The sequence below is a fragment of the Orcinus orca genome, chromosome 13 (assembly GCF_937001465.1).
Source record: "Orcinus orca chromosome 13, mOrcOrc1.1, whole genome shotgun sequence".
Lineage (NCBI taxonomy): Eukaryota > Metazoa > Chordata > Mammalia > Artiodactyla > Delphinidae > Orcinus > Orcinus orca.
The window spans coordinates 91,026,448-91,044,455 of NC_064571.1; the positions used below are offsets into that span (position 1 = coordinate 91,026,448).

The following is an 18,008-nucleotide window of genomic DNA, read 5'->3' on the forward strand; positions in this document are numbered from 1 at the left end:
GTTTCTCATGGTTGTTTTCAACAAAGCAGTAACTTTGCAATCAGTGCGAAGCAGCTGGACCCTCATTGACAGAACACGGTACCAGAGACCTGGACGCCCCGCATCCGTCCTGCTCAGCGTGGTTTCCTGACCAGGAATCAGCACGTGTGGAGGCATCTCAGCCTCGCCTGCAGCATCCTGCCCATGTTTCCGTGCTGCTCGCCCCTCCCCAGGCTCTCAGAGAGGACAGTGGTGTCTGCACCCCGCCCTGGAAGACCAGGCAAGTACGTCCCCCCATCACTCTGATCACAGCCCACCTGAGACAAAGACCCTCCAGGTCACCTAGGGAGTGAGTCTGTGCAGCTTCGAGGGCAGCAGCCGGCAGTGTCACTGGGAGTCCAGGCAATTCAGACGCCAGAGGCGCTGGTGCCTACCTTCCCACACTCTGATGGTGCTAGAAAACGGCAAGTAAAAGACCCTATAAGAATGGGTGAGGATTTTTTGTGGTAGATTTCCCAGGGAAAAATGGGAACTATATTAGATTGGACCTGGCAAGAGGGAAGATCTGACCCTTAGGACCTGTCAGAATTCTAAATTAACCTTCATTTATGCCAGAGTGAATTTTAAATAGGTATATAAACCTCAGTTCGCCTATACTCCTCAATGAAAAGCAAGTATGTAAATGAAATAAAATAAGTACTACTGTTGCATAAGTAATTTGAATTCTATTACAAACTAAGACATAATAGACTATAGAGGAAAAAGAAGCTTGGATCCTCCCTTAAAGTCAATGGGGAGGTTGTAGAGAAGCTAATATCACCTACGAAGAGGAGAAAGTCATTGCCCTCCATCAGGAAAGGAAAAAGGCTATTGTTGCAGGTAAAGCATCCATAAAATGGTTTAATACATCCTTTTTTTAATAAATACTCTCTGTGGCTGCGTGCAGGAGGTAGTATTAGGATAGGCTTCACTCTTAAAATGATGAAATTGAGTTCAGTGTAAATTTATAGAGGATAAAGAAAATAAAAATATGCTCTTGTAAGTCATATGGGACAGAGGAATTTTAAAATCAAGAGAAGGAAAGTCTCTAACCTTCTCAGGTCTGAACTGCTCAGTTTCAGGCTCTCTTGGAAAAGGTGAGTATTAACACTCACTTACATTCAATATCCTGTAAATAAAATACCACACGATGAAAAAGCAAAAGCATTCTCTATGGCAGCCACTGGAAAACAATAGAGGATTGATAAAAAGCTTATTTAACAATAACACTGCTTAAAACATCGAACTATCACACATGACTTGGAGTAGATTTATAGACGGTGACTTTTCGTGCAAGCGTTTTGTTTTGCTTATCTTTTGAGACTTGTCTCCAGGGAGAACGACACATCTTTCAGCCCAGAACAGAGCAGACATGGAACGGCACCTTTGCAAGCAAAGGAACCTGGCCTTTCTCTTTTAATTCTATCCTTGCACCAATGAAATATTAACTGACTCAGTGCATCTAATTCAAAGACCACGAAAGCAGTGAAGGGAACAGACAGTAGCAAGATTCCATGTCTTTTTAACGACAGGACGTAGCCTGTGGGCACGTGATAAGGAAGCATCACTTAGTAATAGTCGCAGGAAAGGAAGAGACTTCTAAGCACCACCGGCAGATTTTCTGTGGAACGAAGTCAGTGTCTGAATGCATGCGATGCGTTTACCCACAGTCCTCATTTCCAAAGCCCTCTATCTGCTGACACAGCTGACCCCTGGTAGGGCTGAAAATCCGTTACCCTATTGCTGCTTCTTCCATGGGGACAGCAGGGGATTCTGCCTAAACGGGGCATTCACAGGAGAGACGGCTGTAGGCAGAGGTGGACCTGGATTTTCAAGCGCGTCCTGTGTCAGATGCACAGAGATTTGAAGAATAAATGGAGGATTGGTGAAGGTGAAGTTTGAGGAAGATTTACCTTGGTCCGTAAAGGATAGGCTGACATGCCAGGCAGTCCCTTCGGCAGACAAGCCTCCGTGTCAGAGGACATGGGAATTTCAGTCAGCACCGTCCCTCCAGCCAGTGGACGGTCACCATGGCCACTCCCTTTCCCCTTTGTGATCTGCCCGTGCAGTTACGACTCGCATGTTCACAGGAAGCAGACAGGTGACAGACCCCCAACGGTCAGCCGCACGAAAATCCCCTCAAACTGGGTGCCCGGGGCTCACGGTGCTTCTTCCACTGATGCCAGCTCTGGACGTCTTGACCACTTCATCCACCGTTCACAATTTCACATAAAACATCACTTCTGACAAAATAACTCATTTACAGCAAAACGGTAAAGCAATGTTGGATTCGCTGATCCGATCATGTTCCCAGTAATAGAGTGACTGTATAATTATCATCCCAAACTGGACAGTTCTGCACTCAAAAGGGGGTGCTGTTGATAATCTTATGAGGAAATGTGTGATCCAGGACTTTCCAGCCAGGAGGGTGGCCCTGGCTGTCTCTCACTGGGGATGGTCGAACGCCTAGTGGTGATTCTAGCTGCCAAGACGCGTGGCGCTCTGCTTCGCCTTGAGCGGGCTGACCTTATTCATTTCGTTCCTCATTTACACTCAGCTGTTTTATGAGTGTGGAGGGATGTGTGCCCCCGGGAAAGGCTCCAGCTCACATCACACTAGGAGATGCATCGTAGGGGAAACAACAGAGCAGACAAGTCCAGGATACGTAAGCTCTGGGAACCAGAAAATGGACTGGATTTTCTCCATGGACTCTGAGAATTTAACTAAGGATTTAGACATTTTCTGCAGAAAAATTCCATGTAAACAGACGGAAGAAGAAACTTGGTGATTTCCAGAGCTTCATGCATCTACTGAGGCCACCACGGATAGCAGCTTCAGAAACCTTGATTTTTGTCAAAAAGGAAAAGATGTATCCAGTTGGCTTTTAGTTAAATGACCAACCCATCAAAGTATGTTGTCAATTTTTCCTGCTTCTCAATAGTTAAATTCACTCTGCTGTCAAAGGAGAAAGTGCATCATCACCATATCATTAATTAATCCTTCCATCCAGGTCACAACCAACAATCCAGAGACATACTATGCAGAATTACATTTGGATTTGTGTGTGGAGGGAGATCTGTGATTCAAAACAAACTATCATTTGTGTTCACTGTAAATTTGTATTCTAGATTAGGTACTGCATTCAGCTTCTTATGATATTCCTTCAGATATTATTGAAACTCAGCAGCTCTAATCACAAAGTTTGCGATAACAAAAATGTCATGCTTCTTGGAAGTTGCATGATTTCAAAGCAATAACTGAAGAAAAGTTACAACGATCACGCACGAATATAGCGACCTGCAAGCCACTAACACGGCCCGGAAGTTGGGTGTAAGGAGGACTCCCCGAGCGGGGCCCCCCAGCTGCTGACTCCTGCTGACCCCCAAGCACTCTCTCCCCTCCTTTGCAGAGCTGTGGAATTACCATGAGCTGAAGCTGGAGGAGAGGGCGACTCAGGACAACCGAAGGGGCCGGGAAGGGACTCTGGGAACCCAGACAGACCCCAACACGGATGCCAGGTGTCGCCAAGTGACAGACACACAACCAGAAGGTGCAGCCCTCTTCCCAGGATTTGTGCACACCCAGTTTGACCTTCAATCGATCACTTCCTTTTCCCTTTTTGGGTTAAAGTCCTTGTTAACACTGCCATTGACCGCGTGGAGGTGGGGATAAGCTTGGTGCCCAGGAAGAAGAGAAAAGGGTTTGGTAAAAGCCCAACTCACACCTGCCTCCTGTCACTGGTCAGAAGTGTCTACCTCCTTCCAAGGAGTAACTGTACATCCTATATTCTCGAATAGACTGGAGGCAATTTAGGACAAAGAGAAACGTGAACCTGGCAAGTTAAAAACTCAAGGAAGCAAAGCTGAATGCTGTTCACATCTTCAGTAACAGACCTATTTATTAGGCAACCTAGATCTCCAGCTTCAGAATAGAATATCTGTGTAAATACTTTATGTTTAATGAATGCAGGAATATTTACATTAGAAGCAATAATTTGAATTACAGAGTGACAGTGATTGGATACGAACTGGCTGTAGAGTCTCAGACCTTTAAACCTCTTCCAAGATGCAGTATTCAACGTGCAATGGAATTCAAAGAAGCAAATAAAATACAATGTTCTATTTAGAACAACACCGTCCCCAAAATAAAAGAAACGGCACTGTCATGACGAGAGTACCGGATGTATCTCCCTTCACCTCCATCTGCACGGCTTCCCCATGTGCAGAAAAGAGCTGGAAACAGATAGAATATCCATCTTATGCATTAAAAGAAATTTGAAAAGAAGATGCCCTGGGGATAGTTGGGATAAAACAGTATAGAAATAGTAATAGGCATTATATGGCAAGGCAGTGAAGGCGTATCATTACAGTCCAAAAAAATTACATCAGAAAGGCCTTAGTGTGCTCATTCACACAGGAGTAAACTAGTGCTCAGATAATTAAAAAATAATAGCCGCAAGGTCATGCAGCCAACAAGGGGAAAATTCACATTCAAATTGTTTCCTTTGATCTAAAGTCCATTTTCATTCCACTGTTCCCAGTGCTTTATCACATTAGAAAAGGACATGAAAGATCCTCTCTCTGCACTGAACGATCCCCCTGGGAGTGGTTATGGGCTGAGCTGTGCCTGCCCAAAATTCATGTGTTGGGGTCCTACCCCCAGAACCTCAGAATGTGATGATATTTGGAAATATGGCCTTTACTTAAGGTAAAATGAGATTACGTGGGAGGGCTGTAGTCCAACATGGCTGAAGCCCTTAAAAGAAGAGGAGATTGGGACGCAGACAGGCACAGAGGGACGACCAGGTAAGGACACAGGGAGGAGACAGGGGTCTCCAAGCCAAGGAGAGAGGCCTCGGAGGAAACCAACTTGTGGACACCCTGACCTCAGACTTCCAGCCTCCAGGATTGTGAGAGTGAATTTCTGTCCTTTAACCCATCTGGTCCGTGGTATTTTGTTACGGCAGCCCACGCAGAATGTTATGCAGAAAATCATCTGGCAGCTCTCACAGAAGGGTTAAGATGTCCCACGTGAAGGCTGTCTTCAGCCTCTCTAAATGTCCCACGAGACGTCAGTGTGAACTGATCACCACGTGTCACGCTGTCATTTTACACCAGTAAGAAGGGTGTAATATTCGGGGAACCCTGCCGCCTCCATAGTGCAGGAGCCCGCAAACCTCCCAACACCAATCTTCGTGTCAGAGCGCCGGCCCTAGCGTTCAAGGACTCCCGAAGGCTTATCTGCGCATCGAAAGCCCAGAAGCGACCACCTGCTGGCTTTGCTTGCTTCACAAGCAGGCTTTTCCTGGCTGCACCTCATGCCTTGGGGCTTTTGTCCTTCTGTGGCACCAGGACAATAGCAGTTGCCCCTAAATGAATAAGGTGAGAGATACTCAACAGAATGTCTTTGGCCCATTAATTGGGTAAAAATGAGCCAATGATTGCTTGAAGCAGAGGTGGAAATTTCCTTGTGTTTAACAACTGCATTTAAAATTATATCTTACTTGTCTCAAATGTCTTAAAAATAAGTGAGATGATAAACCCCACGGCCGCGCACAGGAAAGCCCACGTGAATGAATAATGTTGCTGCCGTATCAGTAAACAAACGATGCTGTAGCCGTCAAGCCATCCACCGCTACAGCTGCCGGACGGTGAGCCCTGAGGATGCCCACTGCCACGCTCTCAGCCCCTGCAGCCACTCCCTGAAGACGGTGCCCCCTGAGGGCACTCAGGATGGGAAAGCACAGGACACTGGTCCCAGGTAGCTGAGGTGAGGATCAAAGGAACGATTCCAGTAAGCCCAGACTCTTGCCTCTTCCCTTGCATAGAAAAGGGCTGAATTCATTAACCTGAGATGTCTGGTTTTCTTTAATGAACAGTCATCTTTGATGTTCCGACTGCCTGGTCTCTGTGGCAAAAACCCCTGTAGATCCTGGTTCCTCCCCGACCTCTGCACAGCGGTCCCTCAGCGCTACTGACAGGCTGCGTCCTTGGCTTAAGTCCTCAGTTTTGTCCGCCAGATAAACATCATTCTCAACTTTTAGGTTGTGCATTATTTTTCAGTCGACACCCACAACGCCTTCTCCACTGGCTCTGGACTCTTAGAGGGACTCACCGGTGGCTGCTGTGAAGGCAGCGAGCTCCCTGAGGGGACAGGAGCCCAGAGAGCTGACCCGGTCACTTCCCGGGGCGGGTTGTCATAGGAACAGGAGGAGTGAACAGCGGCTGCTAAGGCATCCGGCTTGCCCTGCGTTAGACACAGTCAGCTACTCTAACTCGGCCCTTCTCCAGCGACACTGCCCTGGAGCCGGCGTTGGCAGGAAGCCGAGAACCCTGCTCTTTATGCCCTAGTGTAAGAAGCCATCGTTAGCGAGGAGAAAAACTGCCTTTGAAGTCGTTGATTTCTCCAGCCCGTCTCCCTGACAGGTCAGGGTAGTAAATCCTGAGTATAAACATCCAACATCAGAGTTGAGAGCAGTCACTGCAGGATGGCAGACTCATTCTCAAACAGCTCCGTCTTCTAAGCAAATCCTCACCTGGACAGATGGTTTAACAGTCACAGCGTTTCTGGCCCTCATCCCACAACTCCAGCTTTGCCTTAGAGGAGAGCTGAACCTGACGTAAGACCCGAACGTCAACTCAAGAAAGGCAGGTTGTTGGTCTGCAGAATTGTTGGAGAGTTGCGTTCTGAGACAAGGCTGTACTTGCGAAGAGAATCAGGCATTAAGCCAACGGTTTGCTACTCTGGGGAAGAGCTGTCTCCTGTGCAAAGAAGCGTTTTCTAATTAGAGGGGACCATTTGGGAGGAGGCCGATGGCGGAAGAGTAATAGCCTCTGGAATCAGCTGAGTCTCCCCCGGATCCGGACTGTCTCACTGGCTGTCACGCTAGGCAGTGTATTTACTTCCCTGAGTCTCAGTTTCCTCACTGCACAGTGAATCCACAACATCCATCCCCTCAGTGGTTTAGGAGCATTTAAGTAATAGGTCGACATAGAGGTTTCTGCTTCTGGAGCGGTCAGCTACACCCCATCCTGTCAACCTCTTTCAGACGAGGAAGCCTGTGGCCTGTGAAGTGGGACTGAAGCCAGTTAAGAGGCCCCAGAAGGGCAGTTGTGAGATGATGCAGGTGTCAGCAGCTCTCGGCAGGAACGAGCTCTCTGCAGGAGGCCCCTTCTGTCTTGTCACTAAACTTAGACCAGCCACCCCCATGCTCTGCTTGTCTCCGACCCAAGCACACCTTTCAAATCTCTTGGTCACACAAAGCCTTGCCTAATCTTGTTTCCTTCCGTAGATCAAGGAAGTAAAGATGAAGAATAAGTAATTAACAGATGACCAGATCTTTCCCCAGCTTCCCCTTTCAGGAATCTTGTGAACAAACTGTGAACAAGAGAGCAACTAAAGAGCGAGCCACGGAGTCGACAGCCTGCACACAGTGGGGGATTGCGATGAGTCTGATCTCCTACCTCCACGATTTAACTGAGATTACGTCCCCTCTCTCCCTTTAAAAGCTTGCATGGCCGGGCAGAATCTTTGGGGTTGGTTTTGGGGATACCCAGTCCACCTTCTCCCCAGATTGCTGGCTTTCTGATTAAAAGCAATGTTTCCCATTTCCACCAAAACTTACCTTTTGAAGACTGAGTTCTGAGCAGCAGGCAGCTGGACCTGAGTTCCGTAACACAGGTATCATACCCTCGGGGAGGGGAGGACATATATTACTCCCTCCCTAAGATAGTGGCAATTGAAACCTACAAACTTGAGCTCCTCCTGAGGTTTCCTTCTTTTTTCCCATCCACTGTGTTCAGAACCCCTTCCTCCCACTTGCTGTGTCCGCTCCTCCTGAGGTTTCCTTCTTTTTTTCCCATCCACCGTGTTCAGAACCCCTTCCTCCCACTTGCTGTGTCCGCTCCTCCTGAGGTTTCCTTCTTTTTTTCCCATCCATCGTGTTCAGAACCCCTTCTTCCCACTTGCTGTGTCCGCTCCTCCTGAGGTTTCCTTCTTTCTTTCCCATCCACCGTGTTCAGAACCCCTTCCTCCCACTTGCTGTGTCCATTTCCGGAGCAGGCACCCTTGGGTGTGGCAGAGTTATCTGTTACACAGGTTGTGGGTTAACTGCATCCCCCAAAGATATGTTCAAGCTCTAGTGCCCGTGAATGGGAGCCTATTGGAAACAGGGCTTTGCAGATGTGATCAAGCTAGGATGAGGCTCTACTGGAGGGGGGTGGACCCTGACTCAGTGACCGGTGCCCTGATGAGAAGAGAAGGTGGAGGCGCATGTGACAGTGGAATGTAGGGCTTGCCACCCTCCGTGGGAAGCTGAAAAGGCAGCAGGGACCTTGCCCCCCTCCTTCAGAGGGAGTTTGGCCCTGCTGCCCCTGGGGCTTTGGACCTCCGGCCTCCAGACTGAGAGGGGCTGTCTCCTGCTGTTTTAAGCCCCCTGTCGGGTGTTCCATCAGCGCAGCCACAGGCAAGAACACAGTGCTGGCTATGCAGCAGGTTGGGCCCCGGAGACACCCCCCGTCCAGGTTCAGTCTGGAGGTGTCCTGGGGTGTGAGGTGTGACTTGTATACTGCTGGACGGTCCAGGGCTTCCCAGCTTCACCCCTTGGCCCTTCCTGCAGAATGGTGGAGGGCACGATTTGCTGGGCCAGAAACCCCCCTTTACAGCTGGAGCCGCCTTGCAAAGGCCAAAGCAAACGGTTTTCTGGTTACAATGACTCTAACACTCGTATAAAATCGAGCCCTTGTTGGGTGTCTCTGATCTGATGGCATCTACCCCAGTCCCTGCCTTTGTGGACCCACATCAGTGACACATGCAAAGGCCAAAGCCCACCTGGCTGAGCCCAGGTCTGCAAACCATCACAGTCGAAACACCTGACCTGAGTCCACAGCCGGCCCGAGGAGTCCCCAGCCTGGCAGCCCCAATTGTGACACATGAAGGTACAATTGTGACACATGATTTAAACCCTCAACTTCCATTTAAAAAATTCTCAGTATGTCCAGGCAATGCACAAAATGTTGTGAGTTTGACAAAGGTCAATAAACACATCGTCTCCTATGTCTGAGACAGAAACATAAATCAATGGAAACAGCACATGGCGATGTGCCCTGTAATCCGTGTAGTTACAAACTCCTCCAAGAGCCCTGAGGTCAGGAGACACTAACAGAATAGTGAAAATATAAATTGAGGATGAGATATTAATTTGTTGTATTTTATCTATAAAGCTTTTATTATCCATAATTACGGACTTTTCACAAGCACATTTCTAAATGACTATAATTTTGTAAAGGCAATCTGTGAAAAAAAGAGTCATAAATAACAGATTTGGCTATTCCGTAATTCTCAGAAGAAAAGTATTTCTCCACCTAAAATTAAATGGTATAAATTAAAACCTCTCAATTCAACAACTATGAATATATGAAAATGCATTTGTTGCAAACAACTTTACCTAATTTATGTTTTTAAAGCTGGCTGTGTCTGCGGTGTAAAGACTGGACTGTGGGAGAGTGAGGCCAGGAGGACAGAGCCGTCTTATCCAGCGGGGGATGGGCAGGGCGGGGGCGCGATGGGTGGCGGCCGCCATAGAGACCTCCCCACCCTGGAAGCCGGAGTTGCCAAGTATGGAGTTTCTGGAAAGCTCCTCAGGCAGCAAGGAAGAGAAACCCTGGTGCAGCCTGGCTCACATGTTTGGGTTCAATCCTGGCTTGATTCCCCCAGTCAGGGAGGCCACCTGCCGAGAGCTCACTTTCTCCCTCCCCCCTGCCGCTCTGCAGGTGCCAAGTACCCTCAAGGTGGCGACAGGCTGCAGTCCTTTTCCTCACACCGTCCCCCAGGTCCACCCAGAGAACGGGGTCCGTGTCTTCACCTGACTGAGTGCCTGCGAGCCAGGGGCTTCCCTGTTAGTCTGCAGACACAGGGCAGGATGCCAAGTATTGATTCCATTAATTCTGTGTCTTGAATCAACAGAGAATTCAGGATTCCCTGATTGGTGTGAAAATAAAGGGAACCTCATTTAAGATGGAAACGGGAAGCAGAAGGGGATACGCTCAGGCAGGTACCACTCCGGCCCTCTGCAGACCCAACAGAAGGAACGTCCCTACTTAAGACCGGCAGGGGAGGGAAGATTTTCTCCCCGCCTGGCAACAGCCCAGCCAATGAGAGACTGTCACCACTCATCCAATGAGAAACCACCACTGCCCAGCCAATAGGAACCCCTCAGCACCCTTCACGCTCCCTTTCCTCCAATGGACTTTCCTTCAAAGCAGCTCTTTCCACTTCCCCCTTTTTCTTTATAAAATGACACGCTCCTGTCCTTTGTTTGCCCAACTTGCCTGTGGTTTTGCCTTAGATTATATGTCCCAAGCTGCAATTCCTTTCTATTCAGGAACAAAGCCATTTAGCTGGTAAAACTACTGGCCGTTTTGTTTTTAAGGTCCATGTGAGCTAGAAGCAATCAGCACCCACTTCTGGAGCTGACGGTAGAGTGAGCATCTGGAGACCCTGATTTCTCAGAGGGGCAGGGGCACTGTCCCCTCTGTCCCACTCCATCCACCGACGTCCAGGTCACTGTCCCCCTCCGTGCAGGGCACTGTGCCCCTCTCTCTCTGGGGTCCAGGTCACTGTCCCCTTCTGTCTCCCGGAATCCAGGTCACTGTCCCCCGTTTTCCCCAGTGTCCAGGTCAATTCCCTCTCTGTCCCCCGCCCGAGTCCAGGACACTGTCCCTTTCTGTCCCCGGGATCCAGGTCACTCTCCCCTATGTTCCTAGGGGTCCAGGTCACTCTCCTGAGCCCTAGGCGTTGCGCGGGGAGGAGGCGGGGACGCCCACTAGCCCCCAGTCCTCCGAGCTGCCATTTATGAGAGCCCGCCACATAGGAAGAACTAAAACGTCCCTCTCGCAGCAGCTCGGGGGGGAAAAACAACGCTGGAAGCTACTCGTAATTCCCTTATATTTATTTTAACACCACGGAATCTCGCGAGATTTGAACCTGGTACCGGGAACTGGAGATATCGCGAGATGGCAGGTTGCCTGCCGCTTCCGGATACAGCAGGCATCGCGATAAGTGGAGATAACGCGAGAGGACACCAGAGGACTTCTTGACCTATCCGGGCGGGGCGGGGAAGACGAAAAGGTGGTGGTGAGGCAGGGCCTTTCCGGAGGCGATGCCGTCTGCATTCTCAGTCAGCAAGTTCCCCGTCAGCATCCCCGCCGTGATCACGGTAAGTCGTTGCCTCCTTGGCCGTCAGTTCGGTCGCTGTCGGCTGGGGCCTCTCCAAATTTCCCAGCCTCCGCCGGGGACGCCGGCGGCGCCGGACGGGAGGCGTGGGTGGGGGGTGCAGGGGCGGGGCCTGTACCTGGGTGGGCGCGGCGTGGCGTGGCGGTGGGGCCGGGGCGTCGGGGCGGGACGAGATTGGAGGACCTTCAGGCTGGCGGGATGCTGAGGTGCGGGGCGGTCGGGGGTCGGGGGTTTGCGGGGAGAGCTGGGGCCTCGTGGCGGCGAGGAGCGGGGAGGTGGGCCGTCCTGGGCTGGGATGGGGGGTCCGGGTGGCGTGGACCCGCTGTGGGCAGAGTGGCAGGGCGCGGGCCGCTCCCCCAGCACCCGTGCCCCCGGGGGACCTGAGCCCCAAGGAGGGGGTCCGAGTTCAGGGGTGCGGACGAGCCCACCTCTAGAGTTGAGCGGACGTGCGGTCGCAGCACTGTCTGGAGGGCGGGAGAAAACCACATCTTGCCAGTTTGGGTGGCCCAGGTTTCTGAGGCTTTAATCACTGCTCGGAGGAACTGGTAGCTTTGCCTCTGGGGGCGACCGAGTGCAGCCAGGCACCGCTTTCTCATCTCCCCGTGGGGGAGGGTCTTTAGGTTCTCCCAGCTTGAAGCGCAGTTCTGTTCGACGAGTAGGAAAGCCTTCAGTCCTGTGTGGAGGGACAGCCAGGCACGGCCGCGTGACAGTCCCTGGACGTGGGTGCAGCGGGGGTCCCTGCTCCCCCTCCCCTCCCCGTGTCCCGTGAGGCTTGGCGGGCGCTCGGGACGGGCTCAGAGGAGAGGCGGTGTGAAGCCTGGTCCAGTGCAGGTGGGCCCTGACGAGGTTCTGCTGTGTGTCCTCCAGCAGACGGACTGGACGGAGCCCTGGCTCGTGGGGCTGGCTGCCTTCCACGTGCTCTGCCTGCTGCTCACCTGCTTCTCATCGCGGAGGTACAAGCTGCAGGTGGGGCACTTCCTGTGCCTGGGTGAGTACAGTTCTGCGGCTCAGATCGCTGTGCGCTGCGGCAGCGCGGGTGCCTGTTCTCCCTGTAGCATCAGTGATATGTGAATATATTTGTAAGGCCTCCCAACTCTCCTGCCTTGTGTTCTGCTTTGATCGCTTGTGGGTACTATAAAGATAAGGTACGTTTTGGATATTGGATTTGAAAGGCGTCTCAAGCACGTGTTGTGTTCCTGGGAGGGTGCTGAATACCAGTTACACAAACGAGAGCTGGGTTTGCTGAAACGCCGACTCTGTACAAGAGCCTCCTCTGGGCGCTTAGCTGCCCTGCCTGCTCTGGGAGGGAGTGCAAACCAGGAAGGAAAGCGCTGTGGTGCAAAAATAACACATTGCCTGAGTCAGTTTTGAAGGTAAGGTCTGCAGGGTTTTAGAGAAGACACAGAGCTGTGGGGAGTCGTTGAGAAAGATTTCACTGAGAAGGTAAAGTCATGGTAGGGGGTGTAAGGGTGAGTACAATCTCCTTTTCTAGGGTGAGGAGCAGATGTCGGGCCCAGGCCTGGCATCTGGGGCGGAGGCAGCCGGTGAGAGCACAGGGGCAACGTCAGGTGTCAGAGAAACCACGTTCTGATGCCGACTAGTTAGAAGTATGTTCAGCCAGGAGAGGTGGGCCAGGGCCTCAGAGGCTATGCTGGGCTCTTCGTCTTGTGGACGTTGGGAAGATGCTGAAGATCTTGCTTGGTAGTTTAACGAAGTCCCAAAACTCACCTTAAATGTGATTTTTCAGTTGGCCTTGTGCAAGGTGGGAAATCCAAACAAGAGGTCGTCTTAGGACAGGCGCGAGGCAGCAGGCCTGCACCGGAAACGGTCCTGACGGTCAGGGGTGGCTGTCACTTCACTTCTTTACGTGGGAGTCCTAGGAAGGACCGCGAGGGGCGGACAGGACAGACGGGCTCCGGAGCCTCGTAGGGCTGGGGGTCCCTGGCGTCCACTGAGTAGCCACAGCCCTGCTGAGCATCATGGCAGGAAAGGCGGGAGCGCCGTGAAACCCTGGGAGGGGCCGGACTTAAGTCACTGCCCTGACATTTAAACCGAGGGGGGAAGGATGCGGGGGAACCAGCCAGGCAGCAGGCGTTCGAGGGCCGGATGGGACACTGCAAGCCCCGGGAATAATGTGTGCAAAGGCCCCGAGGCAGGAAGCACAAAGAAGGTGGTGGTGTCATCCGCAGAGCCTCGTGCAAGGAGCCCATGTACTTGAAAAGCTTTGTGAACCTGGGCGCTGCGTGTGGGTTTGTTGTTTTCAAGGACGAACAGAGGGTGACTGTTTCAGCGTGGGGATGATAGATGCTGGTTTGAGTGCGTTTACACATCTGATGGCCCATTTAATCCTCACACCCACAGAAGACTTGCATGTTATTTGCTGCAGTCTTACAAACGAAGCACAGACTGGTTCACTGCGCCCCCAGCTCCTGAGTGGGGTGCATGGTGGATGCATCCCGTTGCCCTCTGGGGAGGTGCCCCCGCTGTGCTCAGGCCTCTCTTCTCTCCCGTCTCCTTTCTTTGGCTTCCTTGATGTGCGCCTCAGGGTCCAGTCGTCGAGGGAGGGGTCAAGGATTGCTCTCCCCCATTTCACCCCAGGAACCGGGGTTTTGCACAGTTTTACAAGGCTGAGGTTCCTGGCGGCCGTCCTCCCCTCCGCCAGCCCCATCCAGGCCCTGAGCAGCTCCTGGTGCTGGGCCAGCCTGCGGTCCTCCCGCCCTGGGCGGGGCTCCCCGCACTCCGGGTGGGACTGCGAGGGCCGACGGGGCTGTCCTCGGCTCCTGTCCCCTCGGGTCGGTGCTCCCTCCGTGTCTTTGCCGCCAGCACCACTGGGGGCTCCAGGCAGCCAGAGGGTGCAGGCAGGTGGCCTTCAGCTCTGGTCTCAGGGCCCTCGGGTTCCACTGCCGGCCTTGCACCCGATGTGTGACCTGCGGGGCAGGGAGGTCGGCAGATGGCCCAGTGCGGCCACTGTGGTGTCGGGGCAGGAAGCCTGGTCGTGGCGCCGCTCCGCTGAGGGCTGGCCTGGTCTGACCGAGACCACCTCGGGTGTCCTTTCTGTGTAATGTGAAGTAGGAGTTACGTCCCGTCCAGCGTGGCATTGTTCTGTTACGTTTCTGTTACGTAGCATGTTGTGAAGGATGTATAAGGCTGTGGCGGTGGACTGGTCCCCTGACTTCTCACGTGGGCTTGCTTTCTTCTCAGTGACCTTAGTCTACTGCGCGGAGTACATCAATGAAGTGGCGGCAATGAACTGGAGGTGAACGGCCCCGGGCACGTGGACCTTGTGTGAGACCGTCCCTGTCAGCAGCAGAACACACCCAGGAAGCCCCCCGCTCTCGCTTATAAAGCAGCCCCAGCCCCGTCCACGTCCCAGCCTCCTTCACGATGAGCCTTGGACGGTGGTCACCGTTGGCCCTGGAGGCCCCCCGAACAGAAGCGCTCTTGTCCGTGACGGGGAGACCGAGATCCACCCACGATTTACTTGGTCCTGAAAACGCTGGTCCCTGGTTTCCGGGACACCGGCCATTCTGTCCTCGCCTGCGTGTCCTTTCCTGCTCACACACCTGGGCAACCCACTCCATGTCCAGTGAGCCCCATGAAGTCGACCCTTCCCCTGGGCCCCACTTCCAGAACCGCCCCAGGCCTTCTGCTCCCTCGGGGCCCGCAGCTTCTCCTTCTGGCTTCTCAGGACGGGGTGCTCGCAGGTCAGGCAGGAACCCTCGGGAGGCTGGAACGAGTCGGCAGGGGAGCGCCGCCGTCCCTGTGTCCCCGCAACCCGGGGGACGACGTGGCCCGATCAGCACGCTGCCTCCCGGGTCTGCCCTCAGCACCCTGCCTGCACAGGTCTCAGAGCAGAGTGACAGCCACGCCCCGGCCGCCGCGCCCTCCCGGCGGCTTCAGACCCCTGTCATTGGGTCAGGAGCCCACCCTCGGCCCCCCCGCACCACCCGTCCCCCCGCTTTGTCTCTTCCGCTTCTAATTAGGACGCGCATCCTGACCACCCCTCGCTGTGGCCCCAGGGTGATGACTGTTGCTGAGTCAGTGACGTAAAGTTCGTGTCCTGCGCTGCCACTGAGAGGGACGCCACGCTGTGTCCCCCTCTCCAGGGGCTCGGCCTGAGCTTGCATGGGGGCCGCAATGCCCCTGGAGGGTCTGGGAATCGTCCCCCACGGGGTTAGGAGGGTCGCCATCGTGTGCAGGTGGGGCTCTGCCCGCACCTCGTCCTCGTGTGTGGAGGGGCTCCTGAGACAGAGAGTATCACGAGAACGCCATGTTGTGACGCTCTGTGATCTTTAAATCTTTCTTGAAACAGGTTGTTCTCGAAATACCAGTATTTTGACTCGAGGGGCATGTTCATCTCCATAGTGTTCTCGGCGCCCGTGCTGCTGAACGCCCTGGTCATCGTGGTACGTGTGTGCCGGAGCTTCGGGCCTCTGTCCTCCTCACACGGCCCGTGTCCACTTCTGACCGCGTCTCTGCACGGTTCTTTCCAGGTCCTGTGGGTGCGCAAGGCCCTGACCGTGATGACCGACCTGAGGGCCCTGCAGCAGAGGAGGAGGGCCAGGGGCAGGCCCAGGAGGAGTGACGCCTCGGATCCGGCCTCGCGCGCTCCTGGACTGCACTTAGACCAGCCTTTAGGACAGAGTTTGCCGCATGTCCACCAGGGCACTCGCCGGGCCTGCAGGGGGTCCCATCTCTCCAGTTAAGTTGTAAGCAAACGGAGCCGCGCACGTCGCCACACGTCCACGGGACTCCTGTGACCGTGTGAGCTACCAGACATCCGTCCACGTGGGGACGGTGACTGAGTGAGGGACAGTGCCATGCACGCGTGGGCACCTCCGTCACCCCCATCAACTCGCATCACCTCCATCACCCCTATCACGCCCGTCACCTCCTGTCACCCCCATCACCTCCATCACCCCTGTTACCTCCATCACCCCCTGTCACCTCCATCACCCCCTGTCAACCCCCATCACCCCCGTCACCTCCTATCACCTCTACCACCCCTGTCACCCCCATCACCTCCATCACCCCTGTCACCTCCATCACCCCTGTCACATCCGTCACCCTGGTCTGATCTGCATAGCGGTGGCCTCTCCATGTGGTGCTGCCACAGGACAGAACACGAGGGCCTGCCTTTCCTTTCATCCAGTTAGAGATGTGACGACACTCGGAGGCCCTGGGTCGGAATCCACAGAAGCAGTGGCTGGATGAGCCCCTTGAGTTGTTTTTTGGAAGGAAAGTTGCCAGTAAAAACAGTCAACATTCACCTGTTTCAACTAACAGATTTTTTTATGGCAAATACAAATATCGATTGTATTCCTGTGTTCCACCTTCTTTTTACCCTTTGGGTGTCCTGGGACGTGATGCCGTTGGTTTATCGGAGCAGGTGCACTATTTCTCTGTGATGTCCGCTCTGTAAACCAGCGTCTGTGCAGGACGCTCGTGGTCTTGTCACACCTGGAGCTGCAGCTGGAGGACGACGGGTGAGCAGCGCACCTGTCTAAACACACAGCGTTCAGTAAAGAGGATGCTGTTGGCTCCTGATTTGGGTTTACGAAAATAGTTTGTGAATAGTTACCATAATTTTAACAAGATAAGTGAAATACATTCGTCCGATTTCAAAAAGAAAAGAAAATTTGTTCATATGAAAGCTTTAGAAGCTCAAAAGGTGACACTTCGGCAGATGATGAAATCAAATCTTGCGACCCAGACGCACAGAGGTCTTATAGGTAGGCATAAACTCTCAGTAGAGAAATTATTTCCTGCAGTTTGACATTAGTTGTAGACGTGAGTGGGTAGAACTTCCTCGATAAAGCTACTGGAGATCTTAACCTGAAATTTTTTCCAGTCCCTCCTTGATGTCGTAAACTTCTGTACTGAACGTTTTAAAAATCGGCTTAGGGGCTTCCCTGGTGGCGCAGTGGTTGAGAGTTCGCCTGCCGATGCAGGGGACACGGGTTCGTGCCCCGGTCCGGGAGGATCCCACATGCTGCGGAGCGGCTGGGCCCGTGAGCCATGGCCGCTGAGCCTGCGCGTCCGGAGCCTGTGCTCCGCAACGGGAGAGGCCACGGCAGTGAGAGGCCCGCGTACCGCAAAAAAAAAAAAAAAAAAAAATCGGCTTAAAAAACAGCATCTCATGTGAAGTCAGATTTTAAATTTCTTGTACCTGACAGCATGCCTCATTGTGCATTTCTGGAAATTTCCAGTTCAGGGTGTCTAATGGTCTTATGGCTTCAGAAGAGTCCACTGCATCCCGAGTGACTTCCTCGGAGAGCAGGGCCGAGCTGGCTGTGCCCTGGGAGCGCGGGTATGGTGGGAGGGGCTGAGGGCGGGATGGCTGGTCCCTTCCAGCCGTGCGGTCAGGCCGGGGCCCAGGGGACAGAATGCATGGATAGGAACATCCTGGCCTCGGCCACACAAGCCAAGGAGGTTCTGGGGCATTTTCCCTGTCCATAATTATTTGGGCTGTCTTAATATGTGACTATCTGACTGAATCTCAGTTTTCGTGTGATAGTGTAATAGCATTGTTAACTTCGCATAAATTTGGCGTTAATGGCATATCAACCTAAAGACATGAAATGGGCCTTTTCGTTCACTGGTGTGTGCAATTATTTTGTAACAGTTTTGTTTTCACAAACACTATTTTTTAACTGTTTTTGGTAAGTTCACATTCAGTGGCTAATTCAGTGTTAACAGATATTTCTCTGTGCTGCTTGGGGAAATCCTACAAGCCAGAATTGTCCCCAGAGGGTTTG

The 18,008-nt window shown here is 52.8% G+C and overlaps 1 protein-coding gene across 2 annotated transcripts; it reads left to right on the top strand.

Moving 5' to 3' along the window:
- The first annotated feature begins 11,056 nt into the window (after nucleotides 1-11,056).
- Nucleotides 11,057-16,114, top strand: TMEM18 (transmembrane protein 18). Of its 2 annotated transcripts, none has more exons than XM_033437528.2 (5): nucleotides 11,057-11,233; nucleotides 12,121-12,238; nucleotides 14,452-14,506; nucleotides 15,563-15,656; nucleotides 15,744-16,114. In XM_033437528.2, the coding sequence occupies exons 1-5, from the start codon at nucleotides 11,177-11,179 to the stop codon at nucleotides 15,954-15,956; spliced, it is 537 nt and encodes a 178-aa protein (XP_033293419.1). In that variant the 5' UTR covers nucleotides 11,057-11,176; the 3' UTR covers nucleotides 15,957-16,114. The 2 variants fall into 2 exon arrangements, with proteins under 2 accessions (XP_033293419.1, XP_012390312.1); XM_012534858.3 differs by having other exon boundaries at nucleotides 11,073-11,233; nucleotides 12,118-12,238.
- Nucleotides 16,115-18,008: the final 1,894 nt, after the last annotated feature.

Excerpts from the sequence above, each read along its gene's own strand:
- TMEM18 (XM_012534858.3), top strand. The coding sequence starts at position 11,177 with ATGCCGTCTGCATTCTCAGTCAGCAAGTTCCCCGTCAGCATCCCCGCC. Across the intron at positions 11,234-12,117 it reads GCATCCCCGCCGTGATCACG|CAGACGGACTGGACGGAGCC; the intron begins GTAAGTCGTTGC and ends TGTGTCCTCCAG. Across the intron at positions 15,657-15,743 it reads TGAACGCCCTGGTCATCGTG|GTCCTGTGGGTGCGCAAGGC; the intron begins GTACGTGTGTGC and ends GGTTCTTTCCAG.